The 22,464-nt window shown below is 57.2% G+C and overlaps 2 protein-coding genes across 3 annotated transcripts in view; both read right to left on the reverse strand.

Moving 5' to 3' along the window:
* Positions 1–866: 866 nt before the first annotated feature.
* CA1H13orf46 (chromosome A1 C13orf46 homolog) lies at positions 867–9,986 on the reverse strand. The gene is made up of 8 exons (XM_030309595.1): positions 9,800–9,986; positions 6,665–6,716; positions 6,093–6,332; positions 5,899–5,986; positions 5,730–5,777; positions 4,794–4,841; positions 3,667–3,734; positions 867–933 (listed from the first exon to the last, which is right to left on the reverse strand). Exons 1-8 carry the CDS (start codon positions 9,984–9,986, stop codon positions 867–869), a joined length of 798 nt encoding a protein of 265 aa, XP_030165455.1.
* Positions 9,987–13,101: 3,115 nt separating this feature from the next.
* RASA3 (RAS p21 protein activator 3) overlaps positions 13,102–22,464 on the reverse strand; it is a 120,764-nt gene continuing 111,401 nt past the window's right edge. For both annotated transcript variants that reach the window (XM_030314534.1, XM_030314535.1), the window contains exons 21-24: positions 22,095–22,303; positions 20,342–20,445; positions 15,695–15,878; positions 13,102–14,510 (exon numbers count right to left, since the gene is read on the reverse strand). In XM_030314534.1, coding sequence (XP_030170394.1) covers positions 14,435–14,510; positions 15,695–15,878; positions 20,342–20,445; positions 22,095–22,303 — 573 coding nt within the window. In that variant the 3' untranslated portion in view covers positions 13,102–14,434. The remainder of the gene's footprint in view (positions 14,511–15,694; positions 15,879–20,341; positions 20,446–22,094; positions 22,304–22,464) is intronic.

The following is a 22,464-nucleotide window of genomic DNA, read 5'->3' on the forward strand; positions in this document are numbered from 1 at the left end:
TTCTGGGTGTGTGTGCATGTGAGTGAGTGTGAGCCAGTGCATCTGCTGGGTTCTCAGTCGCAGGTCAGACCACATGAAATTGAAGTTCTTTGCCCACTTGGCCTGTGGCAGTTTGCTGAGACCTGGATGACGAACGCAGGACTCCCCACCCTTTGCTCAGCCTCCCTCTGTGCCCTCCCCCTGCAAGCCCCTCCCCCTCAAGTCCCTACCCCCTCAAGCCCCTACCCCTGGAGCCAAGCCGGATGAGGCAAGGCCCTAGTGCAGCCTCTGGCACTGGGAGCTCCCACTCCGGCTGCACAGATTGTCTGCTTGTGGCAAAGCTCACCCCCAGGTCCTCAAGGAACAATGCCTACCCTGCCTCGGGGCCCCTTGTGTTGGGGCTTGGACCCCTCAGGTACACCTGGGGCCAAGTCTAGGGCTGCGTGGTCACGGCCACCACCATGCACATGTGACCTGGGGGGGGGGGGTCAGTTATCTGTCACTGAACTCACCTCCCTCCCCCCAGTTACATTTCAGGGAGTGAGATGCATGGAAGGAAGGGGTAGGGATCCCTCAAGAGGCACCAGAGAGAGAGAACACCTTCTGTTCATGCTTTATTGTGTCTTTTTAAAAGATGGTGTCATTGCTCACCCAGCGGGTCAGTGGCTCACACCTGGGTGGTCATCGGGGCCCTGAAATGGTTCAAGTGGCGTTTCTTAGAGCTTCCTGTCTGCGTCCCCCGTCCCTCCCTCCCAGGTCTCTGCGGGACCGAGGAGGCCAGGAGATCAGGTGAGCAGCCCAGCCCCCTCTGTTCTGCTTCCTGTCCCCTCTAGATGCCCCCTCGGCCCCCAGCCCTGTCCTGGTGAGAACTACCTCGTCCAGAGCTGTTACACACTGTCCTTGGCCTTCCTTCTGGTGGAGTAAGGGATGCAGCACACCCAGCTGGTCCTGGTCCTAGGGGCCGACAGCGGGCCGAGCGGGGGAGAGACAGGTGCCGCCCCTACTGAGCTCAGAGCCCAGGGCCACAGGCAGCACCCCTGCGCCCCAGATGCATGCCGCCCATCAAGCACAGGGGGCACGGGGCCCGGCACCCACAGCCAGACTCCTGGGCAGGCTGGCTGGCCCTCCCACCAGCTGCCTCCCACCCACCCAGTGCCTTTGTCCTCTGCGCTGGGAGGCCTGAGCCAGAAGGGGCCCCTGAACATGAAACACCTCAAAGACCAGCCGAGCCAAACCACTCCCTTCGGCCCCACGCCTACCCCTGCCCGTTTCCAGAACACCACAACTTGAGTTTTTCCCCAGTGGTGGTCTCTGGGGTCTCCACTTCCAACCGAGGCTGCCTCTGGGGTGGGTCAGCCGCCCCCCTTCCCTTTGCAGGGACCCCACAACTCGGTGCTGAAGTGTCCCACTGGGCAGTAAGCAGTGGCTGGCCCGCAGGTGCCGAACCCCACCATCTGAAACAGGCCTGAAAGAGCCTGGACAGAGAAGCCATGGCTCTGAGAACTGCGAGGGCAGGTGAGCAGGGCAGTGGGACAGACAGGTGGTCCTGACACCACCTGGTGGGGCGTGAAGGCCAGGCCCACATGGAGGGCCCCCCTACACCCCCTTCCCACTGCCCAGCAGCCCCCCAGCACACAAGCTTGGTTATGTGCCGGCCCTGGCTTGCGGGTTTTCTGGGGCCACTGAGTCAGCAGGTAAGGAGCTGAGACCATGAGGCCGAGTGGGTGACTTCGGGATTGTCTGGCCCGGGGGCGGGGGGTGGGGGGAGCAGCAAGTCAAGCCACCGCGCTGCACCCGTGTGGCTGAGTCCATCACCACGTCCGTTCAGAGACAATGAGAAGCATGGGGGCAGCCTCGATTTGGGGTGTGACAGGGCGGCTCTGACCTCCTCCAGCCTGGATCTGGGGGTGTGACAGGGAGGCCCTGACCTCTTAGCAAACGCTGGCATGAGTAGACACGGGCAGGGACATGGGAACGTCTGAGGCCAGACTGGGTGACACTCCCTCACAGAACATACACACCTGGGGGAAAGTTTGTGGTAATAACAACACACCGAGTAAGCAAAGGCTTCGGGGCTACAGCTCAAAGCTACTGATGCGGGGTGGAGGGGGGGGTGTGCCAGCGAGAGCTCACGAGGGGCCCGTGTGCCCCCGTGCCACCCTCCCTGCTCCCAAGAGGGGCCTGGGTGACTCAGAACCTGTGTTTTTCCTGAGCTGTTCCTCACTGGGCCAGTTACTTAGAAGGACAGGTACCAGTTTTAGAATAGAATATACTTTTATCTAAATATCTGTTAGAATTTCTTGGGGCACCTGGGTGGCGCAGTCGGTTAAGCGTCCGACTTCAGCCAGGTCACAATCTCGCGGTCCGTGAGTTCGAGCCCCGTGTCAGGCTCTGGGCTGATGGCTCGGAGCCAGGAGACTGTTTCCGATTCTGTGTCTCCCTCTCTCTCTGCCCCTCCCCCCGTTCATGCTCTGTCTCTCTCTGTCCCAAAAATAAATAAACGTTGAAAAAAAAAAAAATAAATAAATAAATAAATAAATAAAAGAATTTCTTTTAAAAAATGTTTGAGCTAAATAAGACAAGGTAGTAACATAGTTGTTAATTCCAAGTGGGAAGTTGGATAAATTGCTATTTTCTTTTTGTGTTTCTCTGTATTGTTTAAAGTAAACTAAGGGTGCCTGGGGGGCTCAGTCACTTGAGCACCCAACTATTGATTTTGGCCCAGGTCACGATCTCACTGTTTGTGGGTTCGAGGCCCGCGTCATGCTCTGTGCTGACAATGTGGAGCCTGCTTGGGATTCTCTGTCCCTCCCTCTCTCTGCCCTTCCCTCTCTCTGTGTCTCCGTCTCTGTCTGTCTCAACAATAAACATTAAAAATATTTTTAAATAAAAAAGTAAGTGGGGCACCTGGGTGGCTCACTAGGTTAAGCATCCGACCTTAGCTCAGGTCATGATCTCACGGTTCATGAGTTCAAGCCCCATGTCGGGCTCTGTGCTGACAGCTTGGAGCCTGGAGCCTGCTTCAGATTCTGTGTCTGCCTCTCTCTCTGCCCTTACCCCACTTGCAGTCTGTCTCTCTCTCTCAAAAATGAATAAACATTAAAAATAATTTTTTAAATAAAAAAATAAAATAAGTCTAGGGGCCCTTGGGTGACCTAACAGCCTACCCAGCACCCTTTATGGCCTCAGGACTTCACGGGGGTTGGCTGGCCCTACCCAATCTCTCCCCTAAGAGGGTGTAGGTAGTCAAGACAAATGTGTCTCCTACCCTAGCCCTGGGGCTCGGCCTGTGTGGCAGAGACACCGGCCAGGTGATGGGTCCTCCCTCCCAGTGACCTCTGCGGCCAAAACTCCAAACTGAGAAGCTGGAAGGACCCTCACAGCAACACTTCCCTCTCACCTCTGCCTCCTCCCACTTCATGGTCTGGCCAAGCTGTTGGCTGATGGGATGGGGAGAGCGGGTCTTGCTGTGGGGTGAGGGGGCCACAAGGTAAGGGTCATGCCTGAGTCCTGCTGCTCACGTCTCAGCCCCTCCGGGCTCATCAGTGCTGGGTCTCTATGCACACAGGTGAGGGGGGAAGGCACGCATTGGGGTTCTGCCCATCCTGAAGGATGTGGGGCCAGCAGACACCGTGGTAGAGGAGAGCCCCCCACGTCTCCGTGTATAAACCCATAAGCATCACTCACTCGTCTTCTGACGAACCCCCCATGTCCATCTCGGACTGCTTCTCTTCTTTCATGGTGCCTGTGACCACCTGTGGGAAGTGGGAGGAGCAGTTTAGGGGACAAGGGGAGGGAGGCAAGCATAGCCATTAAGGCCGGAACTGATGCACCTGCCTGAGGATCAGACGGGGGCCTGGAAACTGTGCCGGCACTGGGCATCTTCCCATGAGTTTGGGCACCGTGAAGTGAAAATTGCCAATCGGGGGACCCTGGCCAAGGAACTGTGCCCTCCACGTGGGCCACTGTGACTTCTGGACTGTAATCCCAACTCTGCCACTGGATGACCTTCCTTGAGTCCTTAAAACCCATGGTGCCTCCAAGACAGCCTCGTGAGTAGCTAATAACCAGCATTCTTTACTGTACGGTGTGTTCTGAGGGCAAAGACTTGGAAGAAGTAATTAAAAAACAATCCCTGGGTAGGAGCTTAAACATGAGAGAGCTGGAAAACTTGCAGAGGTAGCTGCCCATTACAGCTGAGAACTGGAGGGCATTGTGGGACGCTTGTGTTGGGTCCAGACAGGCCTTTGGTCAACCACTTCATTTCACAGAAAATGATGATACTATGACGATGAGGATGAGGATGCGGACGAGGTGGCAGTGGTGGTGGTGGTGGTAATGGTGATGGTGATACCTGCTACTGAGGCTTTCTGGGTCTAGGCACTATTCTGAGAGCTTTACAGAACCACCCTGGGATGTGGGTGCCGCTAAGATCCTCATTTTACGAACGAGACCACCGAAGCACTGGGAGGTGTGTACTCAAATACTTGGGTATTTACTGGCAGAGCCAGATGTGGAAGCCAGGTCCTTGACTCCCAAGTCTGCGCCCTTCATTCCACCCCAGCATGATCCCAGAAGAGGTTCTTAGGGCCTGGGGGCACCCTGAGGGTTGAGCCAGGCCCTAGCATCTCTGGTGATGCTGGAATGCATGCAGGTTGGTGGATAAGGAGGAGGCAAGGGTGGCCTTTGGACCCCTGCCTCTACCTCAGCCTCCAACACATGCATGTGGGGCAGGTCCCCTGGACAAGCCTCGTGGGCCCCGAGCACCAGCATTCCCGGCAATAAGCCTGGCTCTGTTGTCTGAGGGCTTTTACCTCCTCCGCATGGTCTCCCAGATCAATCTCCACAAACACAGATGGTTTCTGTGAATGGAAACCAAAGAGGTGTGGATGGTGGAGGCTTCCTGGGAGGGGCAGTGGGCTCTGGGCCCTGGCACAGCTAGGGTCTGCATGACCACCCCCAGGACCACCACCGGTGGCTGTGCTCAGCGGGGGCTCCTGAGGAGCTGGCAGAGAGCTGCTGGCAGTACGGACGGCAAGGTGCCCACGGCCAGCTCTGGCAGAGAGGAGGGAGGGGTACAGCCTCCCCTCTCCCCCTGCTCACTCCCTCAGTTGCCCTGGCTTCACCTGTCTGAGATTGCCTCAAGGTGATGCCCAGAGCTGTGGCATCCCCTCTACATCCTCTCCAGACCTGCACGCGACCCCACGACCCACCTGGGACCCTCACCCCACGCCGGTAAGGACTCACACTGAGGTGTGGAAGCAGCTCGACCCAGGAGGGGTTTCCAGTGGGAGTGCTTTAGTGAATGCCACAGGTATTTGTGGGTGAGCTCCTGGAATCCCAGGGACCATCTGTCATGGGCCCAGCTCCCCCCTCCCACGTGGATCGGGAAGGGGAACGAGAGCCTTCTTCCTGTGGGATGTTGCCAGTGGGGATTCCTACCGCAGCGCACATGGGTCTCTGGGCAGAGCGTCAGGACATGGGACTGGGGACACTTCAAAGCTGGGCTTTCCACGGCCACCCCCGTCAGGTCCCAAAGGCCTCAGGCAGCCACGTCGGGAAACAGGGGTGCCCAGCACCAGCTGGGAGCATGGAGCTTGAGCAAAGGCTCTTGGGTAGAGGTCGTGCTCGGTCCAGCCTACACGTGGTCCTGCCAAGGTGACCCCGGGCCCACGTGTCCAGCCTGCTCGTGGCCCCACAGGACTGTGCCTGTTAGCCCTCTCTGTTTGACAAAAGTCAAACGCTCTTGCCTCTTTTCCCAAAGGCTCATCCAGCTTTATGGACTCCAACTCCGGTTCCTGGGGAAGACACCAAACAAGTAAATAACAGCAGGGCCCGAGGACGACGGATGTGTGTCCACACTACAGGCGTGCCCGGCCCGTCCTCCCGCTCCTGCCACTGGCCTCTAGGTGGCCTCACCGCCGGCCCCGCCCAGCCACCATCAGGGTCCAACTTCCTGAGGGAGTCCCGATTCTTTTCCTGCTTCTCTTCCTCTGGGTCTGCCTTACTGTGGGAGGAGCGGGGACAACGGGTCAGCATCAGTGCCCTGAGATGCAGCTTTGGGCTGGCGCTTTCTCCCCCTGGGTGTTGGGAGGCTCGGGGATGCACCCCACAGGACAGGGAGGGACAGGGTGTGGAGGACCTTCCGCGTGCCTGGGGGTGGGAGGGTGAGTGGGCGGAGGGGGAGGCAGAGGTGTCCCTTGCTAGGCATCGAGGAGTAGGCGGTGTTACTCGAGGCTGGTTCTGTGGCGATGGGGGTGGCGCTGGGGGGCTCTGTCTGTGGCAATGATGGTGGTGCTGGGGGGGGGTCTGTGGCGATGATGGTGGTGTTGGGGGGCTGTCCGCCAATGATGCTGCACATCCACATCTTTCCCAAACAGTGAGACCTCTGGCACGACCAGCGGTCTGGAGTCGAGTGGGAACGTTTGCTAAGACAGGTGCCAGCTCCCAGACTCCGGGCCATGGCCAGCTGGGGGGCCGCCTGGGGAGGCAGGTGCTGTGGGGTGTGCGGCTTGCAGCCCTGGCACCCCTCCCACCTTGAGCCGTCGGGGTCTTCTCAGGACACCCCAGGACTCCTTTGGGGTCCAAGCGTCAACCTTGGGACTGGCCCCAGCCCCCACCTTGCTGTGTCCTGTGTCCTCCTCACGTCTCTGAAAACCACCTGTGCTGGACAAAGACCACTTACCAGTTGGCATCCTCAGTGTCACTCTGTAGGTCTCTTCCCTGGTCCTCGGACTCTGGGGAGGAAGGGGCAGCGATCGTCATCAGAACTCCTGGGCCCGTGGCCGCCCTGCGAGCCCTGACAGCGCATCCTGCAGGCATTGAGTCCGGGAGGACAGTCCAGGTCCCATTTCCCCGTGGCCACATCCAGGCCCAGAATGCTAAAGGTGGCCGCTTCCCTGTACCTGCGCCCCTTCCTGCCAGCAGCTCGGCGCCCCCGTGCCCCAACCCAACCCACATATATATGGGGCCCAAGATCCAAATGCAGTCCTGCTGCGGGGGTGGAAATTACAAAGCCTTAAATTGTCCTTCGATAGGAGGCCTTGTGGGGTGCCTCAGAGCACCCTGATCCTGCAGGGAGGACTTTCTCACAGAACTTGGTGGTGTCCCGTCCATGTGGCTCCCAGGCCTCAAGGCCGGGGGCCCCTGCGGACCGGAGAGCTGATGGCTGGGCTCCGGGAGACAGCCTGCAGGCTGCTTCTGTGTGGAGACCAGTAGAGTAGCTGGGTCTCCAGCTCTCCCATGCCATCCCTGCCCTGGGCCTGGCCTCTCGGGGGCCCCCCTGCCTCATGTCAGGAGGCCTGACTGGAGGGAGACCCATCTTAGCCAGGCCTCCCTGGTGCTCAGCGCACGCAGCCTTGGCTGTGTTGTTTGGGCCCTTCTTGGTGACTCACGAGCCCCCTGTGGCTAAGAACTAGGGTCTTCCTCCTCCTCTCGTCCTTCGCGCCCACACCGGTGCAGGGACTGATGCTGATGTGTGCTCGGGTCTTCAGAGAACATTTCAGAAGCTGGTGGCTCTCGAGACGTCCTTTGGGCCAAAAAGGCTCAGCCCAGTCCCCACCTCAGAGAGAAGGACTCGAGTGATTCAGAAGCAGTAGTTTTGGGATTTTAAAATTGACTTCTTTTGGAAAATCTTCAGCAGGCTCCTACCTGTAGGCACACGTGTGTGTGTGTGTGTGTGTGTGTGTGTGTGTGTGTTTTAGAAGACACGGCTGATCCCTGAACCTGCTGCTCCCTATGATACGTATCTGGCAAGAAGAGAAGAATCACTAAAAAGAGAGACATGATTTTTTTCTCCAAAGTAGACCCTCTGGGGCATATGTCATACGGAGGAATATTAATACTTATGTCTCTGCTGGTCTCACCTCCTTTCCCTCTTCTAAGAAAGCTCCTGAGATTATCAGGGCTCTGGGCGTACGGGGCTACCAGTGACACCTTAATCCAAAGGGCTCAGCCAATGGCCGTCCACCAGGCAGAGGCCTGGGGGCTGAGGAGTGTTGCCTCAGAGCTGAGTGGGGTCTGAGGTCAGAGAAGCGGGGCCTCCAGAGGTTTAGCAACAAAGGGAATAGAATGTTTCCTTTGGTTCTGCTCTTCAGCCGAGATGTGAACATCGTCAAATGCTTGCAGATTATTTTTGGGGTGTGAGACAGCCCCTCGGGGCACAGTGGGAGTCGGGCCTCAGCCACCTCCTCTGGGAAGTAGGAAGTCGCATAAAAGGCACTGAACTGCCTGGGGAGGGGAGACCCTCTTAACCGGTGTTGATCCTGTGATGGGGGTCAGAGGCCTGACTTGGCCTTACAGCCTGGCTGTACCCACCCTGCTGACTTTATCCCTTGGAGAAAGCCCGCTTCTCAGGGGCAGCCCCCCACTTCCTCTCTGGACACACCCTCCCTGGAGCACCAGCTCGGTGGAGGGACGGCCGGGGGGGCAGGAGGGGCGGCAAGGCAGGCCTGGGCTCTGGAGTCCGGGGCGGGCATCGTGGACACAGCAGCGTGAGCCGGGCAGCTCCTGTGGTGGGTCCCATGCTGGCGGCCGGTGGCTGGATTCCTGCTGTCCCCTCCTACACCAAGCTGGTCCTGGGGCCGGCTTGGACCTCTCATCTGCAGACTTAGTCCGGCCGCCCCTCGCTTGGAGCATTGGGCTAGCTGGCCTGTGTCCTGCGTCCGTGGCATCTCAGTACCTGTGGGTTCGGGCGGCACCTGCCTCATTGCCCTTGCTCCCTGCAGGTGTACGGAGGTGTGTCCTGGGCACCTGGCAGGGCCACCTCTTCTGGTCTCAGTTTACCACATGGACAGTGGGACCGGAGCAGCCCTTCCCAATGCTCTCCGTCCTGCGGGCTCCAGTGAGGCTGAGCCCCGCTGCTGAGTGGTGTCCGAGGCCACCTGGGAGCCACGTGGGGATCTGCCATTCATGCTGTTCGGGGAAACCCTGTGGTGCTGGCAGGAACATCCAGAAATAGCGGGCACCGAGCCTGTCCTCTCCTGCAGCTGCCCCGTAGTGGTGGCATTATCAGGACACGTCTACTTGCTTCTTTGGGGAATTTCGCTCCTCTCGAGTGAGCCTCAAGTGAGACAGGGTCGCCGTGTTCAGAGGCTTTGGGGGACAGAGGGTAAGAACCCAGCGGTGGCTCTGTGCTGCTGGCCAGCACCCCTTCCCCCGAAACAACACCTCTTTGGATGTTTACACTGAGAGAACAAATATTTTTACACCCCTACCTCTCAAAATCATCCATAGGTCTTGAACAAACAAACCACATTTCCTGCTTACTGGGTTTCATTTCCAGAGTCCTGACCTCAAAAAGGGCCGCTCGCTGGGTGACCTTCCCAGGAGAAGCAGAACTCCTGGGGGCCCTGCAAATGACTGAACCAGTCCCCTCATCTCAGCCAGCTCAGGGCCCTGCTCCTCTGGGGAGAGGACCATGAGACACCTACCCACTGGGGAGCCCAAGTGGCTAACATCAAGGAGCGTCCATGCAAGCACTAGCTATTCCGCACCCCCGCCCCCGCCCCGCCCACGACCGCGTGTTGAGGGATATCCTAGGTGGCAAGAACCGGCACGCGTAACGTTACCTAGCTGGCCCGTGTCCTGTCTGCCGGCCCTGTGGGCTCACGGCTGACCTGGTCCGGGAGGCCCCCAGGTTCCCCGAGAGGGACTGACCCCCACGCTTCCCATGGCCACGGCCCTCCTGACCTCCTGACCTCAGCAGAGCTCACCGCGGCCCACTCAGTGGGCCCTGCCCTCAGGCTGGCCTGGTTCTGTCACTTTGGGTGTGGGCAGGGGCGGCGGGGCCGGGCCGGAAGGAGGGGCGTGGCTGGCCTACCCAGCTCCCTGCTCAGCTTCTTGACGCAGCGCAGAGGGTCCCCCTTCTGCAGCAGACCACCCACGCTCCTGCTGCGCTGCAGCTCGACCATCTCGCTGGCCGCCTTGAGGTGTCTGGGGGCTCCCCCCGATGGAGGGGCCCCGGGGCCCGGCCTGTGCCTCCTGTGTGCGGCTGTGTCCTTCTCCATCATCCTCCCTCTGTCAGGGCTCCAGAAAGAAGAGGGACGTGGGTTCCCGAGTGCGCCCTCAGATGCAGAGCATGGCTTCCAACCTCCGTCCGATCCAATGAGCAGCCCAGTGTGCCCTGCAGGCCTCTGTTGCCAAGTGGCCCCTGTGACATCACTGCAAAGTCAGAGGTCAGCCCCACCCCCACCTGCGAAGGAGGCTGAGGCCCCTCCTTGTGGATGCGGCAGCACTTGTGGTGCTGGGGCCTTTGGACGATTTCCTCGTATTGAGCATCTTTGTCCTGTCAGGGACATGTCATTGTGGACCAAACTCAGGCAAAGGGACCAGGGGCTCGGAGGGGAGGGGACATGCTGACAAACCCGGTTCTGCACCCCCCCACCCCCTGCCACTGTCAGTCCGCTCATGTGGCTGTGGAGAACAGCAGGCGACCAGGACAAATAACACTTGTCCCTCACAGTCTGGGTGAGGACCCGGGACAGATGACACTTGTCCCTCACTGTCCGAGGACCCAGGACGGATGACACTTGTCCTCACAGTCCGGGTGAGGACCTGGGATGGATGATACTTGTCCCTCACCATCTGAGGACCTGGGACGGATGACACTTGTCCCTCACAGTCCGGGCGAGGAGCCTGCTCCCCTGGGACTGCTCTCCCGGCCTGCGTGCCGCCTCCCGTCCCTTACTCACTTGTCTCTCTGCATGTCTGTGTCCTAATCTGTTTTTCTTCTTTTGAGTCTAGTTGACACACATTACATCTGTTTCAGGAGTACAACATAGTGACCCGACTTCTTCCTGCCGTGCTCCCCACACACATCGTCCACTGTCATTGGCTCTATTGTTTCATCCTGGACTTGTCCACTCGGTAGCTGCAGGCCTGCACCTCCCCTGGCAGCCTAGTTTGTTCTTTGTATTTAGGGGTCTGAGTCTGCTTAAATGTTTATTATTATTATTATTTTTTTGACAGAGTGCAAGCACGAGCAGCGGAGGGGCAGAGAGAGGGAGACACAGAATCCGAAGCAGGCTCCAGGCTCTGAGCTGTCAGCACACAGCCTGACGCGGGGCCTGAACCCACAAACCATGAGATCATGACCTGAACCAAAATCTGACACTTAACTGACTGAGCCACCCAGGCGCCCCAGATTCTTTTTTTTTATTCATTGGGTTATTTTAGATTCCACTTATGAATGAAATCATATGGTATTTGTCTTTCTCTGACTTATTTCACTGAGCGTAATATACTCTAGGCCCACCCATGCCATCACATATGGGATATCTTTCTATGGCCGATACTCCGTCCTGTACAGACACATATGTATCCATTCATCTGTGACAGACACTTGGGCTGCATCCGCATCTTTGCTATTATAGATAATGTAACCATCAGAGTGTGTGCGTCCCTTTGAGTATTTTTCAACTCTTTGGGTAAATAGTGCAATTGCTGGGTTGTATGATAGTTTTATTTTTAATTTTTTGAGGAACCTCCACACTTTTCCAGAGCAGATGCACCAGTTTGCATTCCTACGAACAGTGCAAAAGAGATCCTTTCTCTCTGCATCCTTGCCAACGTCTGTTGTTGCCTGAGTTGTTAGCCATTCTGACAGGTGTGAGGTGGTATCTCATGGTGGTTTTGATTTGTATTTCCCTGATGATGAGTGACGTTGAGCATCTTTTCATGTGTCTGTTGGCTGTGTCCTAATCATACAGGATTAGGGCCCACCCTTGTGACTTCATATAACCTTAATTACCCCTTTAAATGAAGAGCCAATCTCCAAATACAGTCACAGGGTGAAGTGCTGGTGGTATGAGTTTTTGGGGGGGACACAATTCAGCTCATAACACAGCTTGACAGAGGACATCTGGTGTCATCCCAGCACATGCTTATCTGCAAACTTCCAAGGCCACGGGGACAAATCACAGTATGTGCTTCCCCTGAGCAACCAGTTGATCATAAATATTCAGAATGGGGCAAATGGTACTCCCTGGCTCCACACGCACTTCTACCTTGTCTGAAACTCTTCAGAGCATCTCCGCTGACAGGAGGGCTCAGGTCACCCAGCCGAGGGGCCGGTGCAGGTGCTGGTGTGGGGCCTAGATTCCCGAGTGCAGAGGGCTAGTCTTGGAGAGGCCAAGGGACAAAAGCCAGGATGGTGGGTCGTTTAGGTTATCTGGAGGAAGAGCAAGATTGAGGCCCCTGAAAGCCACTGTGACCTGTCACTAGGGGTCCTGGGAGAGGACCTTCTGGTTCCCGTGCTCCCCAGGCTTTCCTCCTTTCCGCCCTCCTGGTTCCCTGGGTCCCACATGTGTCTGAATCAGCCAGGAGCCGCCCTGTGGCCCTGTCGTGGCCCTGCCGTGGCTGCTCGTGTCCATCCTGACTGATGCTGGCAGCCTCCGACCCGGCGGCCTCATGGGCAGGCGCTCCTCTCTGCACCCCTCAGACCCCTGGCACCACCCCACCACACTGAGCCACCAGGAGGGGCCGGAGGGAAGCAGTAATGGCACTTCACTCCCCAAGTCCATGCCCCCAGGGAAGGGCTGACCCCCCACCCCCCACCGGGTGTCCCCAGAGCCAGACCATCAGCTTCTTTCATAACAGCCCTGACTCAGGCTGGAACTAAAACAGTAGCTGAGTGAAAACCGAACGGAAAGAAGAAAGGACCAGGGAAAAGAGAAGGTCTGCTCTTGCCCTGCAGGCAGGGTCTCCCCCAAATGCAATGCAGCCTCCCCTCCTCCACCCACCCAGGTGGGACTGGGTCCTCAGCACCTTCCGCCTCCCGGAGGCACCTGCCCCTCCCTTAGATGCTGGCCTGTGTCCGGTCCTGGAGCACGAGGCCCACTGAGTCTCAGAGACCGTGGCACAAGACAGAGCCCACCCTCCCCTCCTGGGGCTGGATGCCTGCAGATTCCCAGCAGGACACGGGCCATGGCAGTCGCCATGCTGACCCACATGTCTCCATCCCGGAGAGCATGCAGTTTCCAGCTTGATCTAAAGGCCCACAGCTGCACCTCACCTATCACAGAGACGTCACCCACCATCACAGAATGACACAGGGCTCGACCACACACCCCCAGCTCCCACGTGCAGTTGTCAGTGGGTGCGCCTGGGAGACCAAGCCAGTCCTCAGAAAGAATAAAAGGTCTGTTTTAATTGGCCAGTAAAATACATTGCAAATCATTAGTATCTTATAAACAGAAACATTAAGTTACAAATCCATGTTAAAAATTGCAGTTCTGTGCAGCCTCATAGCTGTGTGTCCCAAAGTTTTTGCAACATTTTCCTCCACCATTTTTGTGACAAGTAATGCTACTATCTGCCATCAGTCAGAGTCTGAAGGACAGTATTTGCAAAGAAGGGCAGATACGGGCACAAGGTCTACGTGTCAGACAGTGCTTTCCAAGTGTCAAGGGCTAACTGCTCCTCATCAGCGGCCCCGACCCCTAAGAGATGCCCCTCCACTGCCCGGCGGCTTCTAGGAGCTTCTGAGACACAGCAAATTGCTGCTCCTGGGGCCTGGGGTCGGGGTGGGGGTGTCCCGGCTCAAGCTCAGGACATCCTCACTTCCCCTGGGGACTGCGGAGGGCCTGGGACTGGCATCTGGGGGGTGCACTGCGGGCCCGCTGTCGCTCCGCCGTGGCACCCTCCCCTTTGATGAGCACAGGTTTACATGTTTGAGGTACTTGATATCAAAGAGCTCATTAGAAGCAGTCCTTTAAAAACATTAAGAAAACCAGCTTGAAAATAATGTACATTTCTTATCTTAAAAACCTTCCCCAAACTCCCACAAGGGGCAGCCAGTGTGGATTCTACTTTGAAGCCCCACAGACGGCAAAACAACCACAGCTTTTGCTTGAAGGGGCACGCTCAGCCCGCCGCTGGCTCCGGCAGCGTCTGCAGGCCACGGACTGGCCTCTGCGGCCCACGGGACGGGACTCCAGCATCTGGGAGGGCAGACTGGAAACCCCACCCAGGTGCTCTCTGCAGGACCCTGTACCTCCAAAACATCAGGAGCATCCTCAAATTGTGACTTCGTGCGGTTAAGCACCACGAAGCCACAAAGCGGGCCCTCCAGCCAGGAAGAACACCACCAGGAGGCACGCTCACGGGAAACAAATCACGCCACTAGCATCCCGTCTTGTGGAAGCAGGATGTTAAGGAAGAGTGCCGGAGGGCTCCGGGGGCGCGGGCACACAGAACCCCACAAAGGCGAAAGCACACAGACGCAAGCAGTGCTACGGGGCGCCGGCCAGCAGGGTGAGCAAAATGCACAGCCACCACAGGCAGAGTCCCTGCGGTCCCCCGAGCCCGTTGCGTGCCATCTGTGTGAGCTGAAGATGTGTGGGTCCCTTTCCCTGCTGGCTGCGGCCTCTCGTCTTTCCTCTGTCCCCTCCTTCCCGGAGACCGCGGCTCTCCTGGGGCAGCACAGGGCCATCCCAGCCAGGACAGCCTGCAGGCTTCAAATGGAATGGGTGGAGGTCTCAGATTGCTGCCTGACGTAGTTCTGGAAGCTCTTGTCTCCGATGGGGTGCTCCCTGCAAAGGGGAGATGGAGGAGAGGAGGGAGTGAGGCACAGCCCCCCATTGTCAATTGCCCATCTGCATGTTTTAATACTGTTTTTTCTATGTGGTACATGTTCACTGTAATAAAATGAAAAATACAGACACGCAAAAAAAAAAAAAAAAAAAAAAAAAGCCAGAAATCACCTGTAGAAGTGTAGGTGTAACCTGGAGACAGACAAAATGTGTGGAACTTCTGGCCCCAGAAATCTAATTTTGGAAGCAAGTGGGTTGGGAAGCAGGAGGGTCTGGGGGTCAAGAGGTCAGGAGGGTCTGGAGGGTCTGGGGGCAGGAGGGTCTGGGGGACAGGATGGTCAGGAGGTCTGGGGGTCAGGAGGGTCTGGGGGAAGGAGGGTCCAGAGGGTCTGGGGGGCAGGAGGGTCAGGAGGTGTGGGGGGCAGGAGGGTCTGGAGGGAGGAGGGAGGAGGGTGTGGGGGGCAGGGGGTCTGGGGAACAGGAAAGTCTGGGGCATAGGAAGGTCTAGGGGGCTGGGGGGCAGGAGGTTCAGGAGGGTCCAGGGGACAGGAGGGTCAGGAGTGTCCAGGGGACAGAGAGTCAGGAGTGTCCAGGGGACAGGAAGGTCTGGGGGGCAGGAGGGTCAGGAGTGTCTGGGGGAAAGGAAGGTATGGGGGACAGGAGGGTCTGGGGGGCTGGAGGGAGGGGGTATGGGGTACAGGAGGTCTGGGGGACAAGAAGGCCCTGGGGGCAGGAGGGTCTGGGGGACAGGAGAGTCAGGAGGCTCTGGGGGACAGGAAGGTCCAGGGGGCAGGAGGGTCAGGAGGTCTGGGGGGGCAGGAGGGTCAGGAGGGCCTGGGAGACAGGAAGGTCCAGGGGGCAGGAGGGTCTGGAGGGTCTGGGGGACCTGAGGGTCAGGAGGGTCTGGGGAACTGGAAGGTCCAGGGGACAGGAGGGGCTGGGGGCTGAGGGTCTGGAGGGAGGAAGGTGTGGGGGGCAGGGGGTCTGGGAGGCACTGGGGTAGGCTGGTGCTGTCCCCAGGACACTGTCCAGCACACCCTGGAGAGTGCAGTAAGGCTGCTCTGAGACGGGAAACCTGCCTCAGTGGTCATGGCTGCATACAGGTGGCTTCAGGTCGGGCCTCACCCCAGCAAGCTCCTCTCAGCCACCTCCCTGCCCCTGCCATCCGGATGCCCAGTACTCACTGGCTCCCATACTTGGTCTTTTTGAACTTGTCCCTTCGGTACTGGGCATGCTCCTGCTCCAGGGCCCCCACCCCAGTGATAACCTGCTTCAGAGTCTTGTAGGTCTCCTGGGGGTCGTCGATGATGAACGTGGAGTACTCCTCCTGCTCGGGGCCGTCGTACACAGATCTGCTGCCACAGGCCTCTGCAGCGTTGGGAGAGGCCAGAAGGTCAGGCGGGACCTCTATGGGGCAGCCTGCCAGGTAAGGGCTGACCATCCACACACACACACACACACACACACACACACACACACACACGAAGAAGCAGAGGCTGATGCCCGTTTCTGACCAGCTCATCTCCGGGGCAACCCGCATCTGTCCACGCCCAACTGTTCAGCAAACCAGATCTGGCAGATGTATGCTTCTGGACGATCGGCCAGGCTGGCGCAAGGGCCTGTGGGGTCACCCGGGGTCAGTTTGGGGAGGTGACCTCAAGGAAAGCCCCATCTTAGAAAGGGAGTTCCTGGGTTTCACTCACTTCGGTGACCCAGCATTTACGTGCATACCCCATGGCTGGACACGTGGGCACATGAGAAGCCATCCTCACGGGTGTCACTTCTCAACCAGTCTGTGTTAGCAGCTTCCTAGGACCTCTGTCACCCCCACCTGCTAGACAGGTGACTTTCTCATCAGATCACCTCACTCCTGCTGAAGACCATGCTGTGGCCTTCAGGCATCCACTGGAAGCACCCAATCACCTGAGCTGGGCCCGCCCCCCCCCCAAACCTGTCCCCAGTCACCTGAGCTGGGCCCACCCCCCCAAACCTGTCCCCAGTCACCTAAGCTGGGCCCTACATTCCAGGGCCACAGAGGCAGGTTGGAAGACATGCCATCTGTATAGCATCTGGCCTAGATGAGCCTGGATCTGCGGACCCCTCACCCGTCTGTACTGCTGTCTCATTATCACAGAAGCTCTTATGTACACTTTACTGTCTTTACTTCCAACCCAGGAAAGATCCCCTAATTCTTACTGAGAAATCACAAGTTTGTAGAAAGGAAAATTGGGAAGATTTAAAGTTTCAAAGGAAAAGAATCTGACGTGAAGAAGATAAGTAACTGTAAACATGAGAGGAAAATGGGGGGAGAGCCTGGTGGATGCCCAGGGTGTGGAGTGTGAGTTCAGCCTTTCCCTTTTTATGTAAAATGTGGGGTTATGGTCTCCAGAGCCAGACTAGCTGGATCCCCTCCCCAAAGCCCCCACTTGTGGTAGCGACCTGGCCTTGAGCAGTTGACTTAAGTCCGAGCCTCAGCAAACCCCTCTGGGAAATGGGGGCACCGGTGTTCCAAGAGGCCCCTGCCTGGGGCCTGGCAGTATGTGTGAACTGTGGCTGTTATAAAGACAGAGGGACACAGAAGAGGGTCACAGCCGGCATGGACAGGTCAAAGAGGACACCCCCTGAATAAGCACATGTCTGTGATCAGAAGGCAACCAGAAACAAAGACTCCCACTGCCAGGGCGATGCTGGTGGAGTCGGGCAGACACCTTCAGAATGCAAGGATCTGCAGCTACCTGCATCCTGCGGGGCCCCGGAGCGGAGGGAGGAAGGCAGCAGCGGTGGCTGGGGGAAGGACATGGGCGGCCGGGGCCAGGCTCACCTCACACCTGTGCTAACTGCCTCACAGGGGTTGTGTCATCGGACCCCAGATTAACCCAGGCGGGACAGCACTGTCTCCACCCCATTCCATGGAAGAGGACATCAGGGTCGTTTCTGGATGGAGGCCTGGGAATCCTGGACAAACCCAACACAGGGCACTGAGGACTGTAGCCCACATGGGCCAGGGCTGGCAGCGACTGAGAGGCCAGACCCAGGAGGAGGCCTGAGGCCTGACGACAGGCAGGTGAAGTGTGGGCTCCAGGCTGTGTGAGTCCTCCCGCTTAACCTTCCCAACACCCTGACGGAGGGGCAGGAGGGGCACTCGTGCCTACTCTGCAGAGGAGGAAGCCGGCTGCTATCCCAGGATGCACCACAAGAGCAGTGACCTGCTGTCACCTTGAAAACCTCATCTGTACCATTCTCTGTCCAGTGGCCCAAGCCCTGCGATGGCTCTTCAACCAGGACCCCACCAGGCCGCGCGCTAACCCTTCCCTGCCTGATGCACTGGGTTTTGTGGTTGGCAGACTTCAGGGGCAGGGTTAAAGAACCAGGGGTGCCCAAAGAAGTGTAGCCAGGTGAGTCCATGCCACATGACGGGGGCAGAGGTCGAACCTCTCGCACAGGCAACTGTAACACAGCTTCCTCCGAGGGCCAAAAGGCTGCTGTGCCCAAGAGGCAAGGACTGACGACATCAGGTGGAAATAAGCCCCATGGTCCCAGTGCTCAAAAAGATGGTTTGACTAATATAAAGGGAGTATCTCAAGATGATTAGGTTGCTCTGACAACAATCTGCCTCAAAGAAGCACTGAGACTCCAGGCAGAGGCCTGAAGACTGAGAAGTGAGTCAATGCTACAATGCCTAGGTGAAGTGTAAGGTGTCCAATCATGGTGATGCTCTATGAACACCTATCCAGATGATTCCTATACTGGGAGGGAGGCTGAATGTGCAAGACCTCTTTCCATTACTGTCCATCTACCATCCATCTATCCATCCATCATTCAGCCATCCAACACCCATCCAACCATCATCCATCCATCATCCATCCATCCATCATTCACCCACCTATCATCTATCCATCCATCCATCATCCATCTATGTATGCATCCATCATTCAGCCATCCAACACCCATCCAACCGTCATCCATCCATCCATCATTCACCTACCTATCATCTATCCATCCATCCATCATCCATCTATGCATCCATCATTCACCCATCCAACACCCATCCATCCATCATCCAGAAAACAGGTATTCACCATCTATCCATCCATCATTCACCCATCCAACACCCATTCATCTATCATCCATCCATCCATCCATCATTCACCCATCTATCATCTATCCATCTATCCATCCATCATCCATCCACCTACCGTCTATCCATCCATCCATCCTTCACCCACCTATTTATCCATCCATCCATCATCCATCTATCCATCCATCATCCATCCATCCACTCATCATCCATCCACCTATCATGTATGCCTGTTCATCCATTCATCCAGAAAACAGGTATTCAGTTCCTCCTCGATATCGGGCACTGGGGTAAATACGACCTGCTTCTGGTCTTAAAGGGTCAAGTACATTGAGGGTGAGCAGATCAGAGCTGATTATCACGGCAATGAGAGATAAACACAGGGTTAGGAAAAGCTTCCCACAGCGGGAGACTCAAGACAAGCAGGTATCAGTCAGACTAAGGGGGTGGGGGTGGCATCAGGGGCAAAGGCACAGGGGCTTGCAATGGTGCGATGCTGGGATCAAGAGGGAGGCTGTGCGTGTACAGAGGCCTGGAAGGTGGCTGATCACGCAAGGCTTAGTCAGCCTCCTTCAGGAACCTCACACGGTGGCTTCAACCTCTGTAACTCCTTGACCCTACCCTCCTCTGTTCTGGTCATTCTTCTCGGAGGGCTGGGAAGAAGCTGCCATCCCTTGGCTCCAGTGAGGCCTGGTGTAGCCCCACGGCCACTTCTGCACGGCCTCCGGGAACCTCGGATCCAGGTGCCGTGTGTGCCACTGGGGTAGGTGACTATGCACACGTGCACAGTTGTGTGCATGTGCATACACATGCTGTTGTCCATGCACATCTGCACGCGAGCTTATGTTCTAGTGTGTAGACACAGTTGTCTTACATGTGTATGTGTGTGTGCACGTGTGTGTGTGTGTGTGTGTGTGTGTGGCTGTGTGTGCACGCACATGTGCCCAGAGCTGGGTGCGGAGTGTGATCTGAGGCTGCCAGAGGGGACTGAGCTCACAGACAGGAAGCTCACCACGTGTACCAGACCAGGACTCAGTATGGTCCAGGCTGAGGCCACCACTGACACCGCTGGGTTAGAGCAGGAGAAGGAAAAGGGAAACTATCTAATGGGCCTAATTCCAGGTCCACGAGCTTTACTTCGCATTCGGAGTGGGCTGAAGGGCCCCTTCCCAGAATCCCTGAATGTGGCTCTGAGAACGACCAAACCCCACCCGGGGACAATGCAGCTCATCTGCCTCCCAGTGGGCTCTTCTCCTGTCGGCCTCTCCTGAACGACAGCCCCAACCAGTCAGGGGTCACCTAATCTGCCCCACCCGCACTGTTACTCTCTGTGGGACATTACGGCAGTTACATGTGCAGGATAATCTAGCTGCAAGATATTACGGCTGGAGCTTCCAACACGCACATGCACACGGCCCTCTGCAGTCTGGTGTCGGGGGGTATGGAAGGTTATTACACGTAGGATCTTCTCAAGAATTTGGCAGTTTGGAGACTGCAAACGAAATTCCATTTTGAAATTATCTACAGAATCTGTTGTTAAAGTAATTCTGCCACAGAGCTGCCCAAACTGCAGAAAGTGCTTCCCCTTGGTGCTGTGAACAGTAGCACACGGGCCACGGGGAACACTGCACGTGGACCACAGAGGCCCAGAGCACCCATCATCTCTGCAGAAAGCTCCAGGTGTCACTGTCACCGGGACCCAGAGCCACCTGCAACCATGTGAGACAACACCCCAGACCATGTGTTGCCTTACCTTGCATTTTCTCTAGCTTGCTCATGTACAAGTTGAAGAGGGAGTAGATACGCTCTGTCTCTCGGTCCCCATCGATGTCCAGCTGGATGTTTGCCGGGAGGCCACTGCCCGAACACAGCAAGACAAGAACAGAAAGAACGATGTGAACTGTAACATTTCTGTTTTTAAAGACGCTGAAGATGACGGAGTGACCCCACACCGAGCACCTCCCTGATGGGGCTGCAGAATAGTTCAGGAGCACTGAGAAGTGACCACGCACAGCCCAGAGGACCAGAGGCCTAAGAGCTGCTGTGACAGCAAGCCAACAAGCTTGTTTTGCCATGGAAAGAAATGATCTGGAATAAAAAGCCACCCCCCCACCCCGCCCCCGCCGCCCTGATGTTGCACTTGGGCCACATGCCCTGAAGGGTCGGTCTGCTGCCCCAGGAGGGGCCAGGCCAGGTCCCTGCTCCTCCCTGAGCCTGCCTGCGGTGGCCCCAGCTCCTGCCCCGGGCGTGGCAGTTTCCCATTCCCCAGACACAGTGCTCAGCCTCTCCTGGGGGGGGGGACCCGGCAGGGATTTTCCCGGGACTCAGCTTCTTCATCTGTGAACTGGATCTTCCCATTCCCACCTCCGTGAGCTTTGGGGGTATTCCTCATACCCACAACCACAACAGATGAGTCACATGGGGTACCCAGGCCTTCTCCCAGAGCTGGCAGAGGGGAGCCTCTCAGGACCCTCAGGAGGCCTGGGAGATAAGGGCTGATCTGGTTTCCAAAGCAGGGGGGTGTGCAGATGACAGGTGCACAAACCAAAGCGGGTGTGAGCAGGTGGTGGGAAATGTCCAGTCTCTTCTTAGCAGAAGCCCGACAGCACTCTGCCCCTGGGAGTTTCCCCTCAGCGTGGAACCCCTTCCTTCACTGCCACCCACCCCCAAGGATCACTAGGACCCCGGGCAGAGATAGGAGGAGAGTCAACAGTCTACAGAGCCCTCGTGAGGATGCACTGTCCCGTGTGGACTCCTCAACAATTGCAAGAACAGCCTAGGAGATTCAGCTACGTGTGTGCAGCTAGGCGGCAGCTGGATCTGCCCCCAATGCAGCCCCTTGGCCAAACTTCCCTGTACACTGCACAAGCTGGACAACTGTGCTTGGCCACACTGGGTGGCTGTGAGACAGGGGAACTGGCAGGACTCCGTGAAAATATAGCCATTTTTTCCCTTTGCTCCTTTTCCAGCTTCTATTCTTGCTAGGGCCTGTGCGCCTGCCCCACTCTACACCTGCCTTGTAACACACATAGCATACGTCCTCCTTGTGAGGGACTGGGAAGTAATGCTGTCTTTGGAGTCTTCCAGCACAACAGGTGACAGCTAAGGAGAGACCCACTGGGGTTGTTGTAAATGTTCTCTAAGACCACTGACTCCAAACACCTTGATGCCAAGACCCCGGCTTGAGGGAATAAGTGACTTATGACACCTGGACCCTGTCCTTGTACTGACCAGTTCCTGGACCCTGAGGGGACATGTGCACCAGACCACAATCGTCAATAAAAACCCCAGGCCCCAAGCGAAGAGGAGACTCCTGCTCTGTTCCTCAATCTCCTGGGCGCTCTGTCCATCTTTCTCTCTGGTCAACAAACTGTATTTTCACTTCCTGCTGGTTCACGTTTGATTTCCATCCTGCATGAAGCCCAGGGCCTTCGCGGCTGGCCCGTGGGACCCGGGCTGCCGGCATCAGCGGGAGGGTCCCAGGGGCTGGAGAGGCACAGACCTACCCGGTGCAGGGGGAACAGCCAGGAGCTGTGTCCGACGAGGCCCTGCAGCAGAGCCAGTGGCCGTTCAGGTAGGCGGAGGGGTGGTAGACAGTGAGGCGCTTCTTGTTGCGCTGGCTCACTTTGGTGAGGATGTCGATCCAGGCCTTGGCCTCCACACAGTTGTTGGCCTGGATGTACAGAGCTCGCTCCGGCTGGATGACCTGGAACATCTGAGGAGGCAGTGAACTGGTTCAGAGAAGCCACATGGCAAGACATCCTGCCCAAGCCACAAGGGTCATTATTATTGATGCAGACCAGCCCAGGGGCCATGGAGGGAGGGAGGGTAGAGCCCACCCAGAGGGCTGGACAAGCCCAGGGGCCATGGTGGGCA

The sequence above is a fragment of the Lynx canadensis genome, chromosome A1 (genome assembly GCF_007474595.2).
Source record: "Lynx canadensis isolate LIC74 chromosome A1, mLynCan4.pri.v2, whole genome shotgun sequence".
Classification (NCBI taxonomy): domain Eukaryota; kingdom Metazoa; phylum Chordata; class Mammalia; order Carnivora; family Felidae; genus Lynx; species Lynx canadensis.

Bases quoted from the DNA above. Each gene is read 5' to 3' on its own strand.
- CA1H13orf46 (XM_030309595.1), bottom strand. From the start codon at position 9,986: ATGGAGAAGGACACAGCCGCACACAGGAGGCACAGGCCGGGCCCCGGG. The intron at 6,333-6,664 runs GTAAGTGGTCTT...GTGGATGTGCAG, and splicing joins GACACTGAGGATGCCAACTG to CATCATTGGCGGACAGCCCC. The intron at 3,735-4,793 runs GTAAAAGCCCTC...CACTTCCCACAG, and splicing joins TGGGAGACCATGCGGAGGAG to GTGGTCACAGGCACCATGAA.